General features: G+C 47.9%; 1 protein-coding gene across 1 annotated transcript in view; it reads left to right on the forward strand.

Annotated features, from left to right (window-relative positions):
* The window catches only part of LOC140411323 (uncharacterized), a 196,212-nt gene that overhangs the window by 48,971 nt on the left and 124,002 nt on the right, over positions 1-23,239 (forward strand). Inside the window, exon 5 of the mRNA XM_072500444.1 lies at positions 4,674-4,840. Within this exon, the coding sequence (XP_072356545.1) occupies positions 4,674-4,840 (167 nt within the window). The remainder of the gene's footprint in view (positions 1-4,673; positions 4,841-23,239) is intronic.

Here is a 23,239-nt window from a genome sequence, read left to right on the forward strand (position 1 = left end):
TTGGTGGCCAGCAACCTGCTCGCCTTCTCCCCATATTCGTACTGTACACCCTGTGCCTTCCTCCACTGTGCCTCCGCATTACCCATAGTCAGCAAATCAAATTCTACATGTAGCCTTTGCCTTTCCCTGTACAGTCCCTCCTCCGGTGCATCCGCATATTGCCTGTCCACCCTCAGAAGTTCTTTCAGCAACCGCTCCCGTTCCCTACCCTCCTGCTTTCCTTTATGTGCCCTGATTGATATCAGCTCCCCTCTAACCACTGCCTTCAGCGCCTCCCAGACCACTCCCACCTGGACCTCCCCATTATCATTGAGTTCCAAGTACCTTTCAATACACCCCCTCACCCTTAAGCACACCCCCTCGTCCGCCAATAGTCCCATGTCCATTCTCCAGGGTGGACGCTGTTCTTTTTCCTCCCCTATCTCCAAGTCCACCCAATGTGGAGCGTGATCCGAAATAGCTATAGCCGTATATTCCGTCCCCGTCATCTTCGGGATCAGCGCCCTTCCCAAAACAAAAAAGTCTATCCGTGAATAAACTTTGTGGACATAGGAGAAAAACGAAAACTCCTTGCTCCTAGGTCGACTAAATCTCCAGGGGTCTACTCCTCCCATCTGCTCCATAAAGTCCTTAAGCACCCTAGCTGCTGCCGGCATCCTTCCGGTCCTGGACCTCGATCTGTCCAGCCCTGGTTCCAGCACCATGTTAAAATCTCCGCCCATTACCAGCTTCCCCGCCTCTAGGTCCGGGATACGTCCTAGCATGCGCCTCATAAAGTTGGCATCATCCCAGTTCGGGGCATATACGTTCACTAAGACCACCGCCTCCCCTTGTAATTTGCCACTCACCATCACGTATCTGCCCCCACTATCCGCCACTATGGTCTTTGCCTCAAACATTACCCGCTTCCCCACTAGTATGGCCACCCCCGTGTTTTTTTGCATCTAGCCCCGAATGAAACACCTGCCCCACCCATCCTTTGCGTAGTCTGACCTGGTCTATCAGTTTCAAATGTGTCTCCTGCAGCATAACCACATCTGCCTTAAGTTTCTTTAGGTGTGCGAGTACCCGTGCCCTCTTTATCGCCCCTTTCAGCCCCCTCACATTCCACGCGATCAGCCGGGTTGGGGGGCTCTTTACCCCCCCCCCCCTTGTCGGCTAGCCATCCCCTTTTTTAATCCAGCTCCTCACCCGGTTCCCACGTAGCTGTGTCCCGCCCACCCCACCCCATACCAGCTCCCCCTTCTCCCCAGCAGCAGCAACCCAGTTAACCCACCCCCCCCCGCTAGATCCCTCACTAGCGTAATTGCACCCCCCATGTTGCTCCCAGAAGTCAGCAAACTCTGGCCGACCTCGGCTTCCCCCCGTGACCTCGGCTCGCACTGTGCGACGCCCCCTCCTTCCTGCTTCCCTGTTCCCGCCATAATTATCATAGCGCGGGAACAAAGCCCGCGCTTCCCTTTTGGCCCCACCCCAATGGCCGACGCCCCCAGCTCCTCCACCTCTCTGCCTCCCTTCCTCATAACATGGGGAAGAGAGAAATGTTACAGGGTCGCAGGATTAACAACTTAAAAATCATCTTTTTCCCCCCTCTTCGCCCCCCATATTCGCCCCACCACTTTGTCTCAAACGTTCTTTTTTATAACCCACTTATTCCAATTTCTCTTCGACAATAAATGTCCATGCCTCATCTGCCGTTTCAAAGTAGTGGTGTTTCCCTTGATGTGTGACCCACAGTCTTGCCGGCTGCAGCATTCCAAATTTGACCTTCCTTTTATGGAGCACCGCCTTGGCCCGATTAAAGCTCGCCCTCCTTCTCGCCACCTCCGCACTCCAATCCTGATAGACGCGGATCACCGCGTTCTCCCACCTACTGCTCCGAGTTTTCTTTGCCCATCTGAGGACCATCTCTCTGTCCTTATATCGGAGAAATCTCACCACTATGGCTCGGGGAATTTCTCCAGCCCTCGGTCTTCGCGCCATAACTCGATAGGCTCCCTCCACCTCCAACGGACCCGTCGGGGCCTCCGATCCCATTAACGAGTGCAGCATCGTGCTCACGTATGCCCCGACGTCCGCCCCCTCTGCACCCTCGGGAAGACCAAGAATCCTTAAATTCTTCCTCCTCGCATTATTCTCCAGCACCTCCAGCCTTTCCACACACCTTTTATGGTGTGCCTCGTGCATCTCCATCTTCACCACCAGGCCTTGTATATCGTCCTCGTTCTCGGCAGCCTTTGCCTTCACGACCCGAAGCTCCTGCTCCTGGGTCTTTTGCTCATCCTTTAGCCCTTCAATCGCCTGTAATATCGGGGCCAACAGTTCCTTCTTCATCTCCTTTATAAGTTCTTCCACGCAGCGCTTCAAGAACTTGTGTTGTTCAGGGCCCCATATTAAACTGCCAACTTCCGACGCCATCTTGGTTTGTGCTTGCCTTCCTTGCCGCTGCTCTAAAGGATCCACCGCAATCCGGCCACTTTCCTCTCCTTTTTCCATCCGTGTCCAGGGGGGATTCCCTTCTGGTTTACCGCACAGTGTTTTTAGCCGTTAAAATTGCCGTTGGGGCTCCTATCAAGAGCCCAAAAGTCCGTTCCACTGGGAGCTGCCGAAACGTGCGACTTAGCTGGTCATCGCCGCACCCGGAAGTCCGAAGGATCTTGTTAATGTGGAAAGAGGCGAAGCCCCCCAGCGTGGAGGCCTGGATAAATGATATGGCAGGGTTTATCAAGTTGGAGAGGATTAAGTTCGCCTTGAGAGGGTCTGCACAGGGGTTCTACAGGCGGTGGCAACCGTTCCTAGACTGTCTCGCAGAACGTTACATGAAGGTCGGACAGCAGCAACCCAGGGGGGGAGGAGGGGGGGGGAACATCTTTCTTTGCGGGGGGGGAGGGAGGGGGAAGGGGGGCCTTTCTGGGGGGCATTTGAGCAAGAAAATACATGAATGATCCGGGAAACTGATATGTACGGGAGGAATCCAATGTACAAAGTTCTGTATCATATTGACTTGCCATGTTCATGTCTTGCTATGCGAGCTTTCTTTTGTGTTACGGGAGGGGGGGGGTGGTTTGTTTTGTATGGTTGAAAATGTTGTTAAAAATTCTTAATAAACATATATTTTGTTTAAAAATTGATTGCATCTCAGGGCCTTCTTCGTGCTTGTTGTTTCTGCATATCTCACCCCCGAGGCTCTGAACCTTCTCTCCCTTTTACGGGGTGGTCGCTTCCAGCTTGCAGAATGTTCGAAATGTGCTTAGTCGCTGTGACTTAAGAGCCTCATGACCTGAGGCCTGACTGTTGATTCAGTGCAACTTGTAAACAGGACACATCTGCTCCATTGTTAACGGGTGTGGCGAGAAAGCAGGAGTGGGATACTGAATTTGCATGATCAGCCATGATTATATTGAATGATGGCGCAGGCTTGAAGGGCTGAATGGCCTACTCCTGCACCTATTTTCTATGTTTTCAACCATGCTGACTGCAGTAGTTTCATGCTGAGTATCTCTGATTGCAATTGCAAAAAATGTTTTGCTCAACCAGATAGTCCTTTAAACTGTGAAATCATAGCTCTTTCCAGAGGTCTTAGGTCAACCACACTACAACATTGACCATTCTCCCAGAAGGCTTTGAAAAATTTAACTGTTTAGCCATATGGCTCCAGCTGAAATGACATGGTAGATTTAAAGGTAAAGGGTCTTTGGTGGGGTGTATGAATTGGCACTAAGTTGGCTTAGGGTTATAAAGAACCATATGGGCAGGTGGGGGCATACTTTGGCATAAGGCCATGAAAGGCCTTAAGGAGGTTGACAAACCTTGACATGGAGGATAGAGGGACCATAGGGATCTTTTTGGGGAGCATACCTTGGTATGGAGGCATGAGGCCATAGAGAGTGTGTGAGGGAAATTAGGTGGCATTGATGGGGCAAGGGTAGTGGGTGAAGCAGTAGGTGGTTGAGGGCTGGAGCAATATTTCATGTTCAATTTTTTTGGGCACAGTGCCAGAGCTCCGAAGGCAGACTTAGCAGAAGGTCTTCTCCGCACCGGTCAACTTCCTCAGTTCTTCCCAGAATCCTACCCACCGCCTGAACTGAAAATTGGAAGCTCAGGCTGACATTTTACATGGAGGCTTTGTGGAGATAATCTGGGAGCAAAAATCTAGGCCTTGGTTTCTGTATTTTGAGGTCAAATTAGTTAACATTTGGAGATACAGAGGTTGATCCACTGGGTGGAATTGATAAGCTGAAGATAAATCGCGTGTGACAACTTTGATCTTTTTTTAAAGAAGTGACTATACAGGTCAGCGGAATGTTGTATATGTGGTTTTAAGTTGACGCTTTGTATCTTGGTTCACAGAAGTAGTTGGTTGATCTTGGTTCACAGAAGTAGGTGGTTGATCATTATATAATAAATTAAGAGGGTGCCGCACAGAGGCGCGGTGGTTGGCATTGCTGCCTCACGTCATCGAGGATCCGGGTCCGAACCCGGCCCCGGGTTACTGTCCATGTGGAGTTTGCACATTCTCCCACGCCTGTGTGGCTCTCACCCCCACAACACCAAGATGTGCGAGGTAGGTGGATTGGCCATGCAAAAATTGTCCCTGAAATAAAAATGAATCAATTAATGAAGGCAGACGCATAGACAATGAGTAATGTATTTCGTCTTCATTGTGTTCACAGATCCAAACTCCACAGTCACTGAGTTCTTGACACAGTACGATGATTGCCAGCTGTTCCTGTTGACAAATTTCTTCCGGGTCAGATTAGAACAGGCGATTGAAGAAGTGGTGAATGGAATCAGCTTGTTGTTAACAAATGCGGAGCATTTCAGTGGGAAAGAACATGGGGTAAGTGGGAGGAACACAGAACGAGTTTGGGTTATTTTCTCATCACAAAACCGACAGAGTAATCACAAATTAATTGTTACATGTGGGGGAAAAATATCTGTCCAGATCACGTTCTAACATGACAGTGATCTGCTGCAAAGATATTGAAGTTATTGACTGATCACACAAATCAGTTCATTCACAACAGACCCAGCCATGCAGTGAGGAAAATCCCCGCAGAGCTTTTGGAACCACTGTCACCTGTTTCTCCCAAGAAAGTTACAGAAGTCATTTCCCAAATTAATGACATACTGCATTCCAAAATGTAACTTTCTGATTCAAACATTTCTTCTTTGCATTTAAATAATTCCGTACTGACAGCGACCACTTGAGGCCCCAGGGAACCTGTTTCTCAGGGGCTGGTTCAGCACAGGGCTAAATCACTGGCTTTTAAAGCAGACCCAGGCAGGCCAGCAGCACGGTTCAATTCCCGTACCAGCCTCCCCGAACAGGCTCCGGAATGTGGCGACTAGGGGCTTTTCACGGTAACTTCATTTGAAGCCTACTTGTGACAATAAGCGATTTTCATTTCATTTTCCATTTCATTTCTCAGATTCCGCTGCCGGGATTCTCCAATTGGATTTCACCCCACTGCCAGTGAGAATAGAGGATTTGGCACAGCTGAAACTTCATTCACTGCCGTGCAACTGGAGGATACTGCCGGCATGAAAGAACAGAGAATCCTGTCCGTGGTCAGAATTATAACTCTACGGTCGGAATTTCTCCGACCGTTCGCTGGCCGCAGAATTCTCTGGTTCCGCCGGTAGCGCATCCCCGCCCACGGGTTTCCCAGTGATGTGGGGGTTTTCAATGGGAAATCACATTGACACGTGCCGGCAATAGAGAATCCCAAATTCTCCATCCTCGCTCGCAGCACTGGTATCGGAGAATCCCGGCCTGTATAAGTGAATGAGTTTTAAATTCGGTAAAGGGCTGAATTCTCTGTTTGGGAGCTGAATCGCTTCAGGTTTACGCTGGCGCTAGGAGTGGCGGCCAGAAGCGATCCACTCTCTCTCCAAACATGCAAATCAATGCATGGTGGGGACCGCTAGTGATTCTGTTCCGAATCTCGCTATTGGGCTGTCATTTTGGGCCCAATAACAAGGTACAACGGCTGCGCCCCACCCCCCTGCTGACAAGTGGAGGCACCCGCATCCCCCACCCCAGGAATTGCTGGGTTACATGTCCCTACAGCATGCAGACATGAGGTTGACCTGATGACCCCTCCCCCCACTGACCCCACCAGAAATGCCTCCCGCCAGCCCCCCATCACAGACCACACCACTAAAGACCCCCCATATCAGGGACCCCTCCCCATATCAGAGAGACCCCATCTCAGAGACCCTTCCCCCCCCCCCCTCCCCATATCAGAGGACACCCATATAAGAGACACCTCCCCCATAACATAGGAATCTTCCATCAGTCATCCCTGCCTGAAAGCTACTGAGCTGTCCAGGCAGAAGCAAGTGAAAAATCACTGCTTTTTTCACTTACCTGCCCCTTACACCTGCTGCCTCAGAAAGATGTCCAGAGAGCAGCAGTTGCGAGAAAGTCAAAACGCGTCACAAGGCTTTAAACCCTCTCTGACCCTTTGATCTGCAATGGCTTCCATTCTCTTCCAAAGAGAAATAACATCTAATGGGCTACAATTGACAGGGTAATAGCTTCCAGTGCGTCAGATGTCTGGATTAGTTATTTTCATTTCCCTTCAAGGAGTTAAGTGCTTTCACTTCCTCTTTTTCTGAGCAGAAAGCACTTAACTGCTTTTGATGTGGTCAGGAGTTGTCAATCATAGCTAGATGTTTATAAACATTGCCATTAGGCTCACAGCAGGGTACTTGAGATACTTTCAAATGTGAATGGAAATGAAAATAAACAAGCCAAACATACTGCTGTCCGGAAGCTATTGCCCTGTCAATTGTAGCCTACGAAAAGCTATTTATCTTTGAATGTGAAAGACATTCTTTCTAACAGCTGCTGCTTTCTGGACATCTTTCTGAGGCAGCATGTGTAAGGGGCAGATAAGTGAAAACCTGTGCTCTTTAGCTTCCAGACAGGGGTGACTGATCGGGTAGGTGGGGGGGGAGAATCTCTGATCGGAGTGGGGGAATCTCTGATCGGAGTGGGGGTATCTCTGATTGGAGTGGGGTAATCTGATCGGGGTGGGAGAATCTCTGATCGGGGGAATCTCTCCCGGGAATCTCTGATATGGGAGGGTTCTCTGTTATGGGGGGGATTCTCTTATGGGGGGCTCTCTAATATGGGGGAAGTTTCTGATGGGGGTCTGATGGTGAGGCTACGGGCCCTCCAATTAACTTTGGAGGGACCTATCTTAAATACTTACTCCCTTGGCCACCACAAAGTCCACCGTGTTAGGGGCACACTGACAAATACTTGCGCCAATTCATGCCCGCATGAATTCCGGCCCAGGTTGGGTTACGTATAAGAATAAGTGAATTAGTATTAAGAGTCTTAACACAGAGCAGGTCGTGAGGCATAAATTAAAATAAAAGGTGGTAATTTGATTTTAAAAACAGAGAAGCAATTTTTATGTAGATCATAAACCATGTGAACTTCAGGATGCGTTTTGGGACCAGGTATGTAGGAAGTGTCTCCAGCTCTTGAGCTTGACTTTAGGAATTTCGAGCTTGAGGAGTAACCACTGGGGTCACTGCAGAGCTTCAGAGAAGATGGGAGTTTCTTGGGTCATGTGTTCCAGGAGATGGTCACCCCAGAGACAGGGAAAGTTCAGTATAATAGATGGATGGCTGGGTAGTACAGGAGCCTTCGTGGTATGTGCCAGTCTCAAATTTGTTAGGTAATGGATTGCTTTAAGTTTCTTCATAGAATTTACAGTGCAGAAGGATGCCATTCGGCCCATCGAGTCTTCACCTGCTAATGAATAATTCCAGCATTTTTTGCAAGTCAACAACATTCAATATATTCACATTTCTTTCCTCCTGCTTCAATTGGACTTGGAGAGGGCCATTTAAATGTTCAAAGCCATCATGAAGGAACAGTTGTCAGCCTTTACTAACCAAACTGGCCTGTTTCCTGATCGCTTATAGAAAAACAGCATGTCACCACGGATGTTGTGCATGCTGAGTTACTAATGGGCAGGCGTAGGAAGGTTAAGGCTGACTTACAAAGGTGGGTTAGTCTCCTTGGCGGGCAGAATTCAGTCAGTGAAGATGAATTTGTTGCCACGGTTTCGCTTTCCAGTGTTTGTCGGTTTTTCTGTTGAAATCCTTTTTTGGGGGAGTGGAGAAATTGATTTTGTCCTTTATTTGGACAGCCAAAGTAGCTCAGATTCAGAAAATGGTCCTTCAGAGGAACAGTCGGGCGGGGGGCTTGGAATTGCCAAGCTTGATATATTTTTACTGGACAGCAAATGCTGAAAAAGTGCTAGGTTGGTGTGGTGATCGGGGCTAAGGGCCTTCATGACGGCTGTGCTGCCTTTTCTCTGGGTAAGTATTCAGCAAAGTGGTTGTTTCCACACTGAGGACAAGGCATCCATGGTTGACGAGGAACATCAAGGACAGCATAAAAGCAGAAGAAAAAGCATACAAGGTGGTGAGGAGTAGTGGGAAGCGAGAGAATTGGGAAGCCTTTAAAGCGAGCAGAGGACAACTCAAAAAGCAATAACGGGGGAAAAGATGAAATATGAGTGCAAGCTAGCTAGTAATATAAAAGAACGGAGGAAGAATTTTTTCAATATATATAAGCTAAGAGAGAGGAAAAAATAGACATTGGACCACTGGAAAATGTGGCTGGAGAAGTAATAAAAGGAAACAAAGAAATGGCAGAGGAACTGATTAGTTACTTTGCATCAGTCTTCACGGTGGAAGACACCAGTAGGATGCCAGAGCTCCAGGAGAATCGGGGCAGAGGTGAGTGCAGCGGCCATTAATAAGGAGAAGGTTCTGGGGAAACTGAAAAATATGAAGCTGGATAAATCACCTGGACCGGATGGACAACACCCGAAGGATCCAAAACAGATAGCTGAGGAGATTGTGGAGGCATTGGTGGTGATATTTCAGGAATCACTGCAGGCAGGAAGGGTCCCAGAGGACTAGAAAGTGGCTAATGTAACACCGCTGTTTAAGAAGGGAGTGAGGCAGAAGATGGGAAATTATAGGCCGGTTAGCCTGACTTCGGTCATTGGTACGATTTTAGAGTCCATTATTAAAGATGGGATTGCAGAGTACTTGGCAGTGTATGATGAAATAGGACTGAGTCAGCAGGGTTTCATCAAGGGGAGGCCATGTCTGACAAATCTATTAGAGTTCTTTGAGGAGGTAACAAGGAATTTAGACAAAAGAGAACCGGTGGACATGATTTATTTAGATTTCCAGAAGACCTTTGACAAGGGGCCGCATATGAGACTGTTAAATAAGTTAAGAGCCCATGGTGTTCAGGGTAAGATCCTGGCATGGATAAAGGATTGGCTGCCTGGCAGAAGGCAGAGAGTGGGGTTAAAGGGGTCCTTTTCAGGGTAGCAGCCGGTGACTAGTGGTTTGCCTCAGGGGTCTGCGCTGGGGCCACAACTTTTCACAATATACATTAATGATCTGGAAGAAGGAACTGAAGGCACTTCTGCTAAGTTTGCAGATGATACAAAGATCTGTAGAAGGACAGGTAGTATTGAGGAAGCAAGGGGGCTGCAGAAGGATTTGGACAGGATGGGAGAGTGGGCAAAGAAGTGACAGATGGAATATGTTGAAATGTGTGAGGTTATGCACTTTGAAAGGAGAAATGGAGGCATAGACTATTTTCTAAATGAGAAAAGCTTCGGAAAGCACAAAGGGACTTGGGAGTCCTTGTTCAAGATTCTCTTAAGGTTAACGTGCAGGTTCAGTTGGCAGTTAGGAAGGCAAATGAAATGTTAGCATTCGTGTTGAGAGGGTTAGAATACAAGTCCAGTGATGTACTTCTGAGGCTGTATAAGGCTCTGGTCAGACCCCATTTGGAGGGTTGTGAGCAGTTTTGGGCCCCGTATCTAAGGAAGAATGTGCTGGCCTTGGAAAGGGTCCAGCAAGGCTCAAAAGAATGATCCCTGGAATTGTCGTATGAGGAAGGGTTGAGGACACTGGGTCTGTACTCGTTGGAGTTTAGAAGGATGAGGGAGGATCTTATTGAAAATTACAGGATACTGCGAGGCCTGGATAGAGTGGACATGGAGAGGATGTTTCCACTAGTAGGAAAAACTAGAAGCAGAGGACACCATCTCAGACTGAAGGGAGATCCTTTAAAACAGAGATGAGGAGGAATTTCTTCAGCCAGAGGGTGGTGAATCTGTGGAACTCTGTGCCACAGAAGGTTGTGGAGGCCAATTCACTGAGTGTCTTTAAGACCGAGATAGATAGGTTCTTGATTAATAAGGGGATCAGGGGTTATGGGTAGAAGGCGGATGAGAAAAATATCAGCCATAGTTGAATGGTGGAGCAGACTCGATGGGCCGAGTGGCCTAATTCTGCTCCTATGTTTTATGGAGTTAGTTTCAGCAGCATTTAAAATTGGGGGCGGCCAATCTGTGCGAACCGCATGTTTGAGCCGGCGAGGTTAGATGCTGGGTTTAGGGGATGGGAGGTGAAGGGGATGGAAGAAATGAGGGACTTGTTTTTGAAAGGGCGATCTGTGAACTTGGAGGAGTTGTCAGAGAAATGTGGGCTGTTACAAGCCGATATTTTTAAGGTACCTCTCAACCTTGCCCCTCGCCTGAGGTGTGATGATTCTCAGGTTAAATCACCACCAGTCAGCTCTCCCCCTCAAATGGGAAAAGCAGCCTATGGTCATCTGCGACTATGGCGGCTTTACCTTACCTACAGCTTTGCAATTTTGCGAAATGGTCTATCCAACATTCCCGGTGCTGCTGCCGTTCTCATTGTTGCAGAGGGTTTTGTCGCAGGCAGGGATGAAGGAGCGGAATATGGTAGGATTATGGCAGAAGATGCCGTGTCTATGGAAGGGGTTAACTATGGAAGGGGTTAAGGCTAAGTGCGAGGAGGAGTTGTGGTTGGAGCTGGAGGATGGTGTGTGGTGCGAGGCTCTGTGTGGGGTGAATGCAACATCATCCTGTGTGAGGTTAGGGTTGTTATAGTTGTAGTGCATATGACCCATTTGACCATATCCAGGGTGAACAGGTTGTTTGCGGGAGTGGAGGATGAGTGTGAACGGTGTGGGAGGGGTCCGGCTAACCATGTGCACATGTTCTGGTCGTGACCTAAACCCGCGGGGTTCTGGGTCATCTTCTTTAGCACCATGTTGGTGATTCTGCAAATTGAAATGAAGCCCTATCCCTTGGGGCCATATTTGAGGTGTCAGAGCTGCTGGAGCTGCAGACAGGGACGGGGGGATGGAAGGGGGGGTGCCGACGTCCTGGCTTTCGCCTTCCTGATTGCTTGAAGGCTGAAGGCGGATGCCTTTGGGGGAGGCAGTCAGCTTCTCCACCCAGTGCCTCAGTATGGCTGCGGCATCTTATAGAGTTTTTGTATTGTGAGAAAGTTAACATTGTGATGGGAGCAATTGAGGCGTTCCACCAGAGATGCCAGCCGTTTAATCTGTACTTTAAAGAGCTGGTCACCGTTAGTTGTTCAGTGGGGGGGAAGGAGGAGGGAGCAAGAGGGTCTTTTTGTTGGGTGTCTGTTTTCACATGTGATTGGGGGTGGGGCTCCAGGGGTTTTGTCATTGTTTTACTGTTTATGTATAAAATTGAAAATGTTGGATAAAAAAATTTTTTTCTTTCAACTAATGGGCATGTGTATTAGATTGTGGTTGGAACTGGTATTTCCCAATTTGGCAGGAGAGTCGAGGCAAAACAGAACGCTCAGAAGACAAAAACTGAGAGCATTTGAGGTGAACAACTTTGTTTATATGTGAAGAATTTTGGTGCTGTTCCGAATCACATCCCTGGAACGGTCGTGGCCAGAACCGATCCAGTGTTCCTACGAAATAGATGTTCAAGCTAAAAGGATGAAGAAACACCCGGAGCTGTTGGGAAAGAGAATTGCAGACGGAACCAGGGGGAACGTCCGCCCCAGTGCGCCTGTCAGTGATACTGCTGTGGATGCAAGCTACCCTGAGGAAGAGCCATGTAATGTTCAGTGGGAACTGGAGGAGTTATCTGCATTGATGCACCTTTGCAAGTCTGCAGTCAACCTACTGAGGTACAAACTGAAGTTATCTCCGCTGCTGGAGCACCCACAAGTGAATTACGATGCTCCCAAAGTCTCCGGACTGACTTACCTTGTAAGGGACTGTGTTTAAGATCCATTTGTTGTACAATATTGTAAATAGTTTAATAATTATTGAAATGTGTTAATCAGGAACATAAAGGGGGAGGGATGTAGTAGCATGTCCCTCTAAGGGGCAGGTTGTCATAGGGTCATGTGACCACAAAAGCAAGAAAGTCATGTTGGCGTTATATAGAACATTGGTGAGGCCACAGCTGGAATATTGTGTGCAGTTCTGGTCGCCACATGATAGGAAGGATGTGATTGCGCTGGAGCGGGTGCAGAGGCGTTTCACCAGGATGTTATCTGGGATGAAACATTTAAGTTATGAAGAGAGGTTTAATAGGCTTGGGTTGCTTTCACTGGAGCGGCGACCAGAGGTGTACAAGATTATGAGAGGCATGGACAGGGTGGAAAGGGAGCAGCTATTCCCCTTCGTTGAAGGGTTGGTCACAAGGGGACACAAGTTCAAGTGAGAGGTGGGAGGTTCAGGGGGGATTTGAGGAAAAACCTTTTTACCCACGGGGTAGTGACGGTCTGGAATGCACTGCCTGGGAGGGTGATAGAGGCAGGTTGCCTTACGTCCTTTAAAAAGTACCTGGATGAGCACTTGGCACATCTTAATATTCGAGGCTGTGGCGAAATGCTGGCAAATGGGATTAGAATTGGCAGATCAGGTGCCTTTCGTAGATATCATAGAATTTACAGTGCAGAAGGTGGCCATTCGGCCCATCAAGTCTGCACTGGCCCCTTGGAAAGAGCACCCTACCCAAGCCCCCACCCTATCCCACTAACCCCACCTAACCTTTTTGGACACTACGGGCAATTTATCATGGCCAATCCACCTAACCTGCACGTCTTTGGACTGTGGGAGGAAACCGGAGCACTCGGAGGAAACCCACGCACACACGGGGAGACTCCACACAGACAGTGACCCAAGCCGGGAATTGAACCTGGGACCCGGAGCTGTGCAGCAACTGTGCTAACCACTGTGCTACCGTGATGTGGTATGCGCTATGTGCGGTCATGTGGCGGTGCAGACTAGGTGGGCCCAACATACTCTTCTGCACTGTATTTTGCGGTGATTTCTGTGACCCGTTTGGCCAATCGGGCCTGAGTGCGTGAACCCTGGGGCTGAGCGAGGGTTCTCCCGTCCGGTTTGGTGTTCGGTGATGTGGAGTATGGTCGCTTTTATCTCACTTTCTGTAAATAATTTCTTACCTTCATAAATCGTTTATTTGTTGATCTACTTGGTGATTGCCTGTCCTGCAAGACACTACGCATTGCAAAGTGGCCAGCACGCAAAGTGTCATAATATTCAGGTTTTCTGCATACATCATGGGGGGGTGGGAGTTCTCTGCTGCCCGATGCCAGCAGTGAGATTTACAATTGGGTGGAGAATATTGTGCAGGCCAAAAAAAGGGATCGAAGCCCGGCGCCGATTCCACGCTATTCTCCGGTCTCCCGCTGGCGGCGGCATCAAGGTTTGCACCCCGCACCAGCAGCCCCGTGCAAACCCATGATTTGCATCGATTTCCCTACAATTAACAGGTTGGACACTGGATGCTACACCCCTTTTGTAATGCTCCACCCCTCTCAGGCAGGAGTCACATGGGGTGAATTGGTGCAAGTATTTACGAGTGGAGTGTGGGTACCATGGCTGTTGAGCGGGAGCAAGAAGGTAAGAAAACTCTCAGAACCTTTGGCCTTGCTGGGGGTGTCAGCCTGGACTGCAGCCAGTAGCAGGGATCGACTTGGCGGCAAGTCCAACCGAATTTAGAAGATAATAGGTGACTTCATCAAACTTTTCAAGATATCGAGGGGAACCGATGGGGTCTATAGAGAGAACCTATTTTCACTGGTGTCCCCAGGGGTGTGCCCCTCACAATCGGGGTGGCCTGGCTCACACCCCTATTGCTGCAGTATGCCATTCCCTTTGCTGTAACTTACAGGCTCCTGGCTGTTCACACTGCTGACTGCAGTGTGAGTTCTCCCAGTGAGCCAGAGAGAAGACAGCCAGGAGTGAGACAGCAAAGAGTGAGTTCGGGAATTTGAATCGAGGTGGGAATTTGAAGCTGGGTGGGGAGGAAGTGCTTTTTATCCCTGGTAAGTGACTGGTAAGTAGTGTTTCTGTTTTTCTGTTTCTTTTCATTGGTATATTAATTTATTTTTTTTCTTCGTTGTTTATTTATTTATTTAAATTTTGGGGGGGGGGGGAAATTGAAATTGTTGAAGTTAACCGAAGGTTTAAGACATGGCAGGAGATCTCAGACCCGTGTCATGCTCCTCGTGTGCGATGTGGGAGCTCAGGGACACGTCCACTGTCCCTGGCTCCTTCACGTGCAAGAAGTGTGTCCAGTTGCAGCTCCTGTTAGACCGCTTGACGGCTCTGGAGCTGCGGATGGACTCACTTTGGAGCATCCGCGATGCTGAGGACGTCATGGATAGCACGTTTAGCGAGTTGGTCACACCGCAGGTGAAAGGTACTGAGGGAGATAGTAAATGGGTGACCAAAAGACAGAGCAAGAGTAGGAAGGCAGTGCAGGTGTCCTCTGCGGTCATCTCCCTGCAAAACAGATATACCGCTTTGGATACTGTTGAGGGAGATGGCTCACCAGGGGAAGGCAGCAGCAGCCAGGTTCATGGCACCGTGGCTGGCTCTGCTGCGCAGCTGGGCAGGAAGAAGAATGGCAGGGCTATAGTGATAAGGGACTCAATTGTAAGGGGAATAGACAGGTGGTTCTGCGGACGCAATCGAGACTCCAGGATGGTATGTTGCCTCCCTGGTGCAAGGGTCAAGGATGTCTCGGAGCGGCTGCAGGACATTCTGGGGGTGGAGGGTGAACAGCCAGCTCTCCTGGTGCACATAGGCACCAACGATATAGGTAAAAAACGGGACAAGGTCCTACATGCTGAATTTAGGGAGCTAGGAGTTAAACTAAAAAGTAGGACCTCCAAGGTAGTAATCTCAGGATTGCTACCAGTGCCACGAGCTAGTCAGAGTAGGAATGTCAGGATAGAGAGGATGAATACGTGGCTCGAGAGATGGTGCAAGAGGGAGGGATTCAAATTCCTGGGACATTGGAACCGGTTCTGGGGGAGGTGGGACCAGTACAAACCGGACGGTCTGCACCTGGGCAGGACTGGAACCGATGTCCTAGAGGGGGTGTTTGCTAGAGCTGTTGGGGAGAGTTTAAACTAATGTGGCAGGGTGGTGGGAACCGATGCAGGAAGTTGGAAGGTAGTAAAACAGGGACAAATAAAAGGCAGTAAGGGGGAAAGTGTAAGGCAGAGAAGCCATAGTCAAAAATCAAAAAGGGCGACAGTACAAGGTACAGTGACTGAAGGGAGCTCAGTGAATAGGACCAGGAATACTAAAAGAAATAAAACGGGAAGTGAAAACATGAATGGTAAGCGACGCGGCAGGTTGTTACAGGAAGATATGGGTTCGACGACAAGGAAAATTAGGAGAAAGGTTAAGAGGAAATATAACTTAGGAGAGGTTACTGATCGAGGTGTTAAGATTCAGAACAGAGGTAAAAAAGCCAACATAAGTGTACTTTACCTGAATGCTCGTAGTATTCGGAATAAGGTAAATGAGTTGATGGCGCAAATCATCGTGAATGGCTATGATTTAGTGGCCATTACTGAAACATGGTTAAAGGATGGTCAGGACTGGGAGTTAAATATCCGAGGGTATCAAACTTTTCGGAAGGACAGAGTGGATGGTAAGGAGGTGGTGTAGCTCTGTTATTTAAGGATGACATCCGGGCAACAGTAAGGGATGACATCGGTGCTATGGAGGATAAGGTTGAATCCATTTGGGTGGAAATCAGGAATAATAAGGTGAAAAAGTCACTGATAGGAGTAATCTTTAGGCCACCAAATAGTAACATTATGGTGGGGCAGGCAATAAACAAAGAAATAACAGATGCATGTAGAAATGGTGCAGCAGTTATCATGGGGGATTTTAATCTACATGTTGATTGGTTTAACCAGGTCGGTCAAGGCAGCCTTGAGGAGGAGTTTATAGAATGTATCCGCGATAGTTACCTAGAACAGTATGTAATGGAACCTACGAGGGAACAAGCGGTCCTAGATCTGGTCCTGTGTAATGAGACAGGATTGTTTCAGGATCTCATAGTTAGGGATCCTCTCGGAAGGAGCGATCACAATATGGTGGAATTTAAAATACAGATGGAGGGTGAGAAGGTAAAATCAAGCACTAGTGTTTTGTGCTTAAACAAAGGAGATTACAATGGGATGAGAGAAGAACTAGCTAAGGTAGACTGGGAGCAAAGACTTTATGGTGAAACAGTGGAGAACCTTCCAAGTGATTTTTCACAGTGCTCAGCAAAGGTTTATACCAACAAAAAGGTAGGACGGTAAAAAGAGGGAAAATCGACCGTGGATATCAAAGGAAATAAGGGAGAGTATCAAATTGAAGGAAAAAACATACAAAGTAGCAAAGATTAGTGGGAGGCTAGAGGACTGGGAAATCTATAGGGGGCAACAGAAAGCTACTAAAAAAGCTATAAAGAAGAGTAAGATAGATTATGAGAGTAAACTTGCTCAGAATATAAAAACAGATCGTAAAAGTTTCTACAAATACATAAAACAAAAGAGAGTGGCTAAGGTAAATATTGGTCCTTTAGAGGATGAGAAGGGAGATTTAATAATGGGAGATGAGGAAATGGCTGAGGAACTGAACAGGTTTTTTGGGTCGGTCTTCACAGTGGAAGACACAAATAACATGCCAGTGACTGATGGAAATGAGGCTATGACAGGTGAGGACCTTGAGAGGATTGTTATCACCAAAGAGGTAGTGATGGGCAAGCTAATGGGGCTAAAGGTAGACAAGTCTCCTGGACCTGATGGAATGCATCCCAGAGTGCTAAAAGAGATGGCTAGGGAAATTGCAAATGCACTCGTGATAATTTACCAAAATTCACTAGACTCTGGGGTGGTCCCGGCGGATTGGAAATTAGCAAACGTGACACCACTGTTTAAAAAAGGAGGTAGGCAGAAAGCGGGTAATTATAGGCCAGTGAGCTTAACTTCGGTAGTAGGGAAGATGCTGGAATCTATCATCAAGGAAGAAATAGCGAGGCATCTGGATGGAAATTGTCCCATTGGACAGACGCAGCATGGGTTCATAAAGGGCAGGTCGTGCCTAACTAATTTAGTGGAATTTTTTGAGGACATTAACAGTGCGGTAGATAACGGGGAGCCAATGGATGTGGTATATCTGGATTTCCAGAAAGCCTTTGACAAGGTGCCACACAAAATGTTGTTGCGTAAGATAAAGATGCATGGCATTAAGGGGAAAGTAGTAGCATGGATAGAGGATTGGTTAATTAATAGAAAGCAAAGAGTGGGGATTAATGGGTGTTTCTCTGGTTGGCAATCAGTAGCTAGTGGTGTCCCTCAGGGATCAGTGTTGGGCCCACAACTGTTTACAATTTACATAGATGATTTGGAGTTGGGGACCAAGGGTAATGTGCCCAAGTTTGCAGATGACACTAAGATAAGTGGTAAAGCAAAAAGTGCAGAGGATACTGGAAGTCTGCAGAGGGATTTGGATAGGTTAATTGAATGGGATAGGGTCTGGCAGATGGAATACAATGTTGACAAATGTGAGGTTATCCATTTTGGTAGGAATAACAGCAAAAGAGATTATGTTTTAAATGATAAAATATTAAAACATGCTGCTGTGCAGAGAGACCTGGGTGTGCTAGTGCATGAGTCGCAAAACGTTGGTTTTCAGGTGCAACAGGTGATGAAGAAGGCAAATGGAATTTTGTCCTTCATTGCTAGAGAGATGGAGTTTAAGACTAGGGAGGTTCTGCTGCAATTGTATAAGGTGTTAGTGAGGCCACACCTGGAGTATTGTGTTCAGCTTTGGTCTCTTTACTTGAGAAAGGACGTACTGGCACTGGAGGGTGTGCAGAGGAGATTCACTATGTTAATCCCAGAGCTGAAGGGGTTGGATTACGAGGAGAGGTTGAGTAGACTGGGACTGTACTCATAGAATCATAGAAGTTTACAGCATGGAAACAGGCCCTTCGGCCCAACCAGTCCATGCCGCCCAGTTTTTACCATTAAGCTAGTCCCAGTTGCCCGCACTTGGCCCATAATCCTCTATACCCATCTTACCCATGTAACTATCTAAATGCTTTTTAAAAGACACAATTGTACCCGCCTCTACTACTACCTCTGGCAGCACATTCCAGACACTCACTACCCACTGAGTGAAGAAATTGCCCCTCTGGGCCCTTCTGAATCTCTCCCCTCTCATCTTAAACCTATGCCCTCTAGTTTTAGACTCCCCTACCTTTGGGAAAGGATGTTGACTATCTACCTTATCTATGCCCCTCATTATTTTATAGACCTCTATAAGATCACCCCTAAGCCTCCTACGCTCCAGGGGAAAAAAGTCCCAGTCTATCCAGCCTCTCCTTATAACTCAAACCATCAAGTCCCGGCAACATCCTAGTAAATCTTTTCTGCACTCTTTCCAGTTTAATAATATCCTTTCTATGATAGGGTGACCAGAACTGCACACAGTATTCCAAGTGTGGTCGTACCAATGTCTTGTACAACTTCAACAAGACGTCCCAACTCCTGTATTCAATGTTGTGACCAATGAAACCAAGCATGCCGAATGCCTTCTTCACCACCCTGTCCACCTGCGACTCCACCTTCAAGGAGCTATGAACCTGTACTCCTAGATCTCTTTGTTCTATAACTCTCCCCAACGCCATACCATTAACTGAGTAGGTCCTGGCCTGATTCGATCTGCCAAAATGCATCACCTCACATTTATCTAAATTAAACTCCCATCTGCCATTCGTCGGCCCACTGGCCTAATTGATCAAGATCCCGTTGCAATCCTAGATAACCTTCTTCACTATCCACTGTGCCACCAATCTTGGTGTCATCTGCAAACTTACTAACCATGCCTCCTAAATTCTCATCCAAATCATTAATATAAATCACAAATAACAGTGGACCCAGCACTGATCCCTGAGGCACACCACTGGTCACAGGCCTCCAGTTTGAAAAACAACCCTCTACAACCATCCTCTGTCTTCTGTCGTCCAGCCAATTTTGAATCCAATTGGCAACCTCCCCCTGGATCCCGTGAGCTTTAACCTTCTGCAACAACCTACCATGCAGTACCTTGTCAAAGGCTTTGCTAAAGTCCATGCAGACAACGTCTACTGCACTGCCCTCATCTACTTTCTTGGTCACCCCCTCAAAAAACTCAATCAAATTTGTGAGACATGATTTTCCACGCACAAAGCCATGCTGACTGCCCCGAATCAGTCCTTGCCTCTCTAAATGCTTGTAGATCCTGTCTCTCAGAATACCTTCTAGCAACTTACCTACTACAGACGTTAGGCTCACCGGTCTGTAGTTCCCAGGCTTTTCCCTGCTGCCCTTCTTAAATAAGGGCACAACATTCGCCACTCTCCAATCTTCAGGCACCTCACCTGTGGCTGCCGATGATTCAAATATCTCTGTTAGGGGACCCGCAATTTCCTCCCTAGCCTCCCACAACATCCTGGGATACATTTCATCAGGTCCCGGGGATTTATCTACCTTGATGCGCTTTAAGACTTCCAGCACCTCCTCCTCTGTAATATGCACACTTCTCAAGACATCAGTATTTATTTCCCTTAGTTTCCTAACATCCATGCCTTTCTCCACCGTGAATACCGATGAGAAATATTCATTCAGGATCTCACCCAACTCTTGTGGCTCTGCACATAGATGTCCGTGTTGATCCTTAAGAGGCCCTACTCTGTCCCTAGTTACTCTTTTCCCCTTTATGTATCTGTAGAATCTCTTTGGATTCTCCCTTGCATTATTTGCCAAAGCAATTTCATGTCCCCTTTTTGCCCTCCTGATTTCCCTCTTAACTCTATTTCGACAATCTCTATACTCTTCAAGGGATCCACTTGATCCCAGTTGCTTATGTACGTCATATGCCTCCTTCTTCTTTTTGACCAGAGTCTCAATATCTCGAATCATCCAGGGTTCCCTACTTCTACCAGCCTTGCCCTTCACTCTAAAGGGAATGTGCTTACCCTGCACCCTGGTTAACACATTTTTAAAAGCCTCCCATTTACCAGCCGTCCCTTTGCCTGCCAACAGTCTCCCCCAATCTACCTCTGAAAGTTCCTGTCTGATACCATCAAAATTGGCCTTGCCCCAATTAAGAATTTTAACTCTTGGGCCAGACCTATCATTCTCCATAGCTATCTTAAAACTAATGGAGTTATGGTCACTTGTCCCAAAGTGATCCCTCACTAGCACTTCTGTCACTTGCCCTTCCTTATTTCCCAAGACGAGGTCAAGTTTTGCCCCCTCTCTAGTCGGTCCATCCACATACTGAATGAGAAATTCCTCCTGAATACACTCCACAAATTTCCCTCCATCCAAGCCCCTAATGCTATGGCTGTCCCAGTCAATGTTGGGAAAGTTAAAGTCCCCTACTACTACCACCATATTATTCTTGCAGCTATCTGTAATCTCCTTACATATTTGCTCCTCAATTTCCCGCTGACTATTTGGGGGCCTGTAGTACAGTCCTACCAAGGTGATCTCTCCCTTCTTATTTTTCAGTTACACCCATATAGACTCAGTGGGCGAACCCTCGGATATATCCCCTCTAAGTACTGCCGTGATGTTCTCCCTAATCAAAAACGCCACTCCCCCTCCTCTCTTACCTCCTGTTCTATCCTTTCTATAGCATCTGTACCCCGGAACATTGAGCTGCCAGTCCTGCCCCTCCCTTAGCCATGTTTCAGTCATAGCTATAATATCCCAGTCCCATGTGCCCGTCCATGCCCTGAGTTCATCCGCTTTGCCCGTCAGGCCCCTTGCATTGAAATAAATGCAGTTTAATGTAGACCTTCCTTGCTCTCTGCCTTGCTTTCTCTGGTCATGCTTTACACACTCTCCCTTCCTGCCTTTTGTTTCCGTCCCCACTGACTTCCTACATCGGTTCCCATCCTCCTGCCACATTAGTTTAAACCCTCCCCAACTGCACTAGCAAACACACCCCCGAGAACATTGGTTCCGGTCCCACCCAGATGCAGACCGTCCGATTTGTACAGGTCCCACCTCCCCCAGAACCGGTCCCAATGTCCCAGGAATTTGAAACCCTCCCTCTTGCACCATCTCTCAAGCCACGTATTCATCCTAGCTATCCTGTCATTCCTACTCTGACTATCACGTGGCACTGGTAGCAATCCTGAGATTACTACCTTTGAGGTCCTACTTTTTAGTTTCACTCCTAACTCCCTCAATTCAGCTTGTAGGACCTCATCCCGTTTTTTACCTATATCGTTGGTGCCTATATGCACCACGACAGCTGGCTGTTCACCCTCCCCCTCCAGAATGCCCTGCAGCCGCTCCGAGACATCCTTGACCCTTGCACCAGGGAGGCAACATACCAACCTGGATTCTCGTTTGCGTCCGCAGAAATGCCTGTCTATTCCCCTTACAATTGAATCCCCTATCACTATAGCGCTGCCACTCTTTTTCCCGCCCTTCTGTGCAGCAGAGCCAGCCACGGTGCCATGAACCTGGCTGCTGCCACCTTCCCCTGGTGAGCCATCTCCCCCAACAGTTTCCAAAACGGTAAATCTGTTTTGGAGGGAGATGACCGCAGGGGATCCCTGCACTGCCTTCCTACTCTTCCTCTGTCTGTTGGTCACCCATTCCCTATCTGCCTCAGTAATTTTAATCTGCGGTGTGACCAACTCACTGAATGTGCTATCCACAACTTCCTCAGCATCGCGGATGCTCCAAAGTGAGTCCATCCGCAGCTCCAGAGCCATCAAGCGGTCTAACAGGAGCTGCAGTTGGACACACTTCTTGCAGATGAAGGAGTCAGGGACACCAGAAGGGTCCCTGACTTGCCACATCTCACAAGAGGAGCATGACACGGGTCTGAGCTCTCCTCCCATGACTTAAACCTGAAGTTAAATTTGAACTACACTACGCAGCTAATAGAAAATCAAAGAGAGAGAAATCACTTACCAGTTACAAGCCAATCACTTACCTGCTGGCTGTGATGTAATTGCTCCCGAGGCTCCCTCACAGGTCTGCTTCTCTGCACCTCCTTAAGATGAGCACCAAATTCCCTTAACTAGTTAATTAATTTACTTAATTAATTGGATTTTTTTCTTTTTGGGGGGGGGGGGGGGGGGGGGGGGGGGGGGGGAATTCAACCCCAAACACCAAACTCCAAAAAAAACACAGCCCTCACTCACCTCTTACCCGAACTCAGCCTTACCCAAACTCAGATACACTCTGTTTGCCTCCAGCACCCTGTTTCTATAGGCACTTCAGCCACACCCTTTGTATCCTTCCTGATTTACAGTCAGCCAATAGGCCTGCTCCCGAAACTGATCTCCCGAAACTAACAGCTGACCTGCAAGGTAAGGAAGTTGTTAAGCAGTACTTACCTCACCCAGGCAGCGACCTTTTAAACTGTCCCCTCTGCCTCGCAGCTCCCGCGCTTTTTCAAACTCCCGCGCTGTTTCCAAGGTCCCAGCTCTCTCTCTCTCCCGAACAGCTGACCTGCAAGGTAAGGAAGTTGTTAAGCAGTTGGAATTTAGAAAGATGAGGGGGGATCTTATAGAAACATGTAAGATTATGAAGGGAATAGATAGGATAGATGCGGGCAGGTTGTTTCCACTGGCGGGTGAAAGCAGAACTAGGGGGCATAGCCTCAAAATAAGGGGAAGTAGATTTAGGACTGAGTTTAGGAGGAACTTCTTCACCCAAAGGGTTGTGAATCTATGGAATTCCTTGCCCAGTGAAGTAGTAGAGGCTCCTTCATTAAATGTTTTTAAGATAAAGATAGATAGTTTTTTGAAGAATAAAGGGATTAAGGGTTATGGTGTTCGGGCCGGAAAGTGGAGCTGAGTCCACAAAAGATCAGCCATGATCTCATTGAATGGTGGAGCAGGCTCGAGGGGCCAGATGGCCGACTCCTGCTCCTAGTTCTTATGTTCTATGCTCACTATATCCTCTATGTGCCCAGAGAGTTTCTGGTCATGTGGAAACCCACTCAGCCCGCCCCTCTGGAAACCCTCATACCCCAGCTGTA

Source organism: Scyliorhinus torazame, chromosome 4 (genome assembly GCF_047496885.1).
Source record: "Scyliorhinus torazame isolate Kashiwa2021f chromosome 4, sScyTor2.1, whole genome shotgun sequence".
NCBI lineage: Eukaryota > Metazoa > Chordata > Chondrichthyes > Carcharhiniformes > Scyliorhinidae > Scyliorhinus > Scyliorhinus torazame.